Source organism: Monopterus albus, unplaced genomic scaffold, assembly GCF_001952655.1.
Source record: "Monopterus albus unplaced genomic scaffold, M_albus_1.0 scaffold335.1, whole genome shotgun sequence".
NCBI lineage: Eukaryota > Metazoa > Chordata > Actinopteri > Synbranchiformes > Synbranchidae > Monopterus > Monopterus albus.
Window position 1 is genome coordinate 398,901 of NW_018128215.1, and position 1,142 is coordinate 400,042.

At 46.9% G+C, this 1,142-nt stretch overlaps 1 protein-coding gene across 1 annotated transcript in view; it reads right to left on the reverse strand.

Annotated features, from left to right (window-relative positions):
* The window catches only part of LOC109974487 (junctional protein associated with coronary artery disease-like), a 7,951-nt gene that overhangs the window by 120 nt on the left and 6,689 nt on the right, over positions 1–1,142 (reverse strand). Inside the window, exon 3 of the mRNA XM_020624691.1 lies at positions 4–611. Within this exon, the coding sequence (XP_020480347.1) occupies positions 4–611 (608 nt within the window). The remainder of the gene's footprint in view (positions 1–3; positions 612–1,142) is intronic.

Genomic DNA, 1,142 nt, shown 5'->3' on the forward strand with positions numbered 1-1,142 from the left:
GGCGGCTTCCCCGGGAATTCCTCCCCCCCCGGTCCCTGCCAAGAGCACCACTATAGATATACCTACTATAGGGCCCAGAGAAGACAGTGCTGTTTAGCCTCTGTCTATCAGGTAGGCTAGGCCTGGATGGAATGAGCTCTCTACCGCCAGTTCCATCAGGTGACAAAACTCTGGGGAGAGACTGAGACTTTGCTTTAGTTCTAGGATGAAAAAAACCTTCAGGTGTCCTCAGGCGGTAATGGTCCTGAGCCCACCTGTCCCCATCCCCATCCGACAGCTGCCTTCCCAGGCCCACGGCAGGCCTCCACTCCTCTGTACCAAGGCTCTGGCACTTCCTCTCCCCGGTCACCCTTAGTTGACCAGGTGCTGCATCTGGGTCCCTTAGCCATGCAAGGTCCTCCCATAACTGCTGCGCTTGCCTCTCTGCCCTGTATTCCTCTGCTGCAATCAGGGCCTGTGGCCTCCATGCAGCAGCAGAGGCCCTCAGCTCCCTGCCATCAGCATAGTCCAGGAGGATGCTGAAATCCTGACCTCGCCTCCGCCAGTAGGAAAGATCCCTTTCATCATGGCTCAGTGGTTCTGAATAAGTCAAACTAGGAACATCATAGAACCTATAAAGATAGAAGAGTTCAGTGTTAAGACACACAGTGATACAAAGTGGGGTAGTCTCTGAATCTACACTAGGCTGATTTTTCTGGGTGTAGTCACCAATTTGACATTATTCCACTTTACTTACAAGAACTGTCTTTTAGACTAATGCATTTATCTGCAATGGAGAGATTTTCCAAAAGCAAAATGAATAAAAATAAGTATTATCAATTTATGATCAATTTGAATGATAATATAATAAAGCAGCCCCACCCTTTTGAAATTTAATAATTATTAAATATTAGAAGTGACACGTCCATGGCAGTCTCTTTTATGTGTTTTGGCTTTGGCTATATTGGCGTTCCAGTGCAACTTAATCAAGGAGAGCAGTACATATGGGACAGAAGTGCTTAAGTCAGCGGCTCCTAAGTCCCTTGAAGATACCATGAAATTGTGATGCTACTGCAGTATGATCTGCATATTAAATTGTGCTGACCTTATCACTGAAGCTGGTCATCTGGACAGCGACTGTGCCCCTTAAAAAAAGTCTAAGC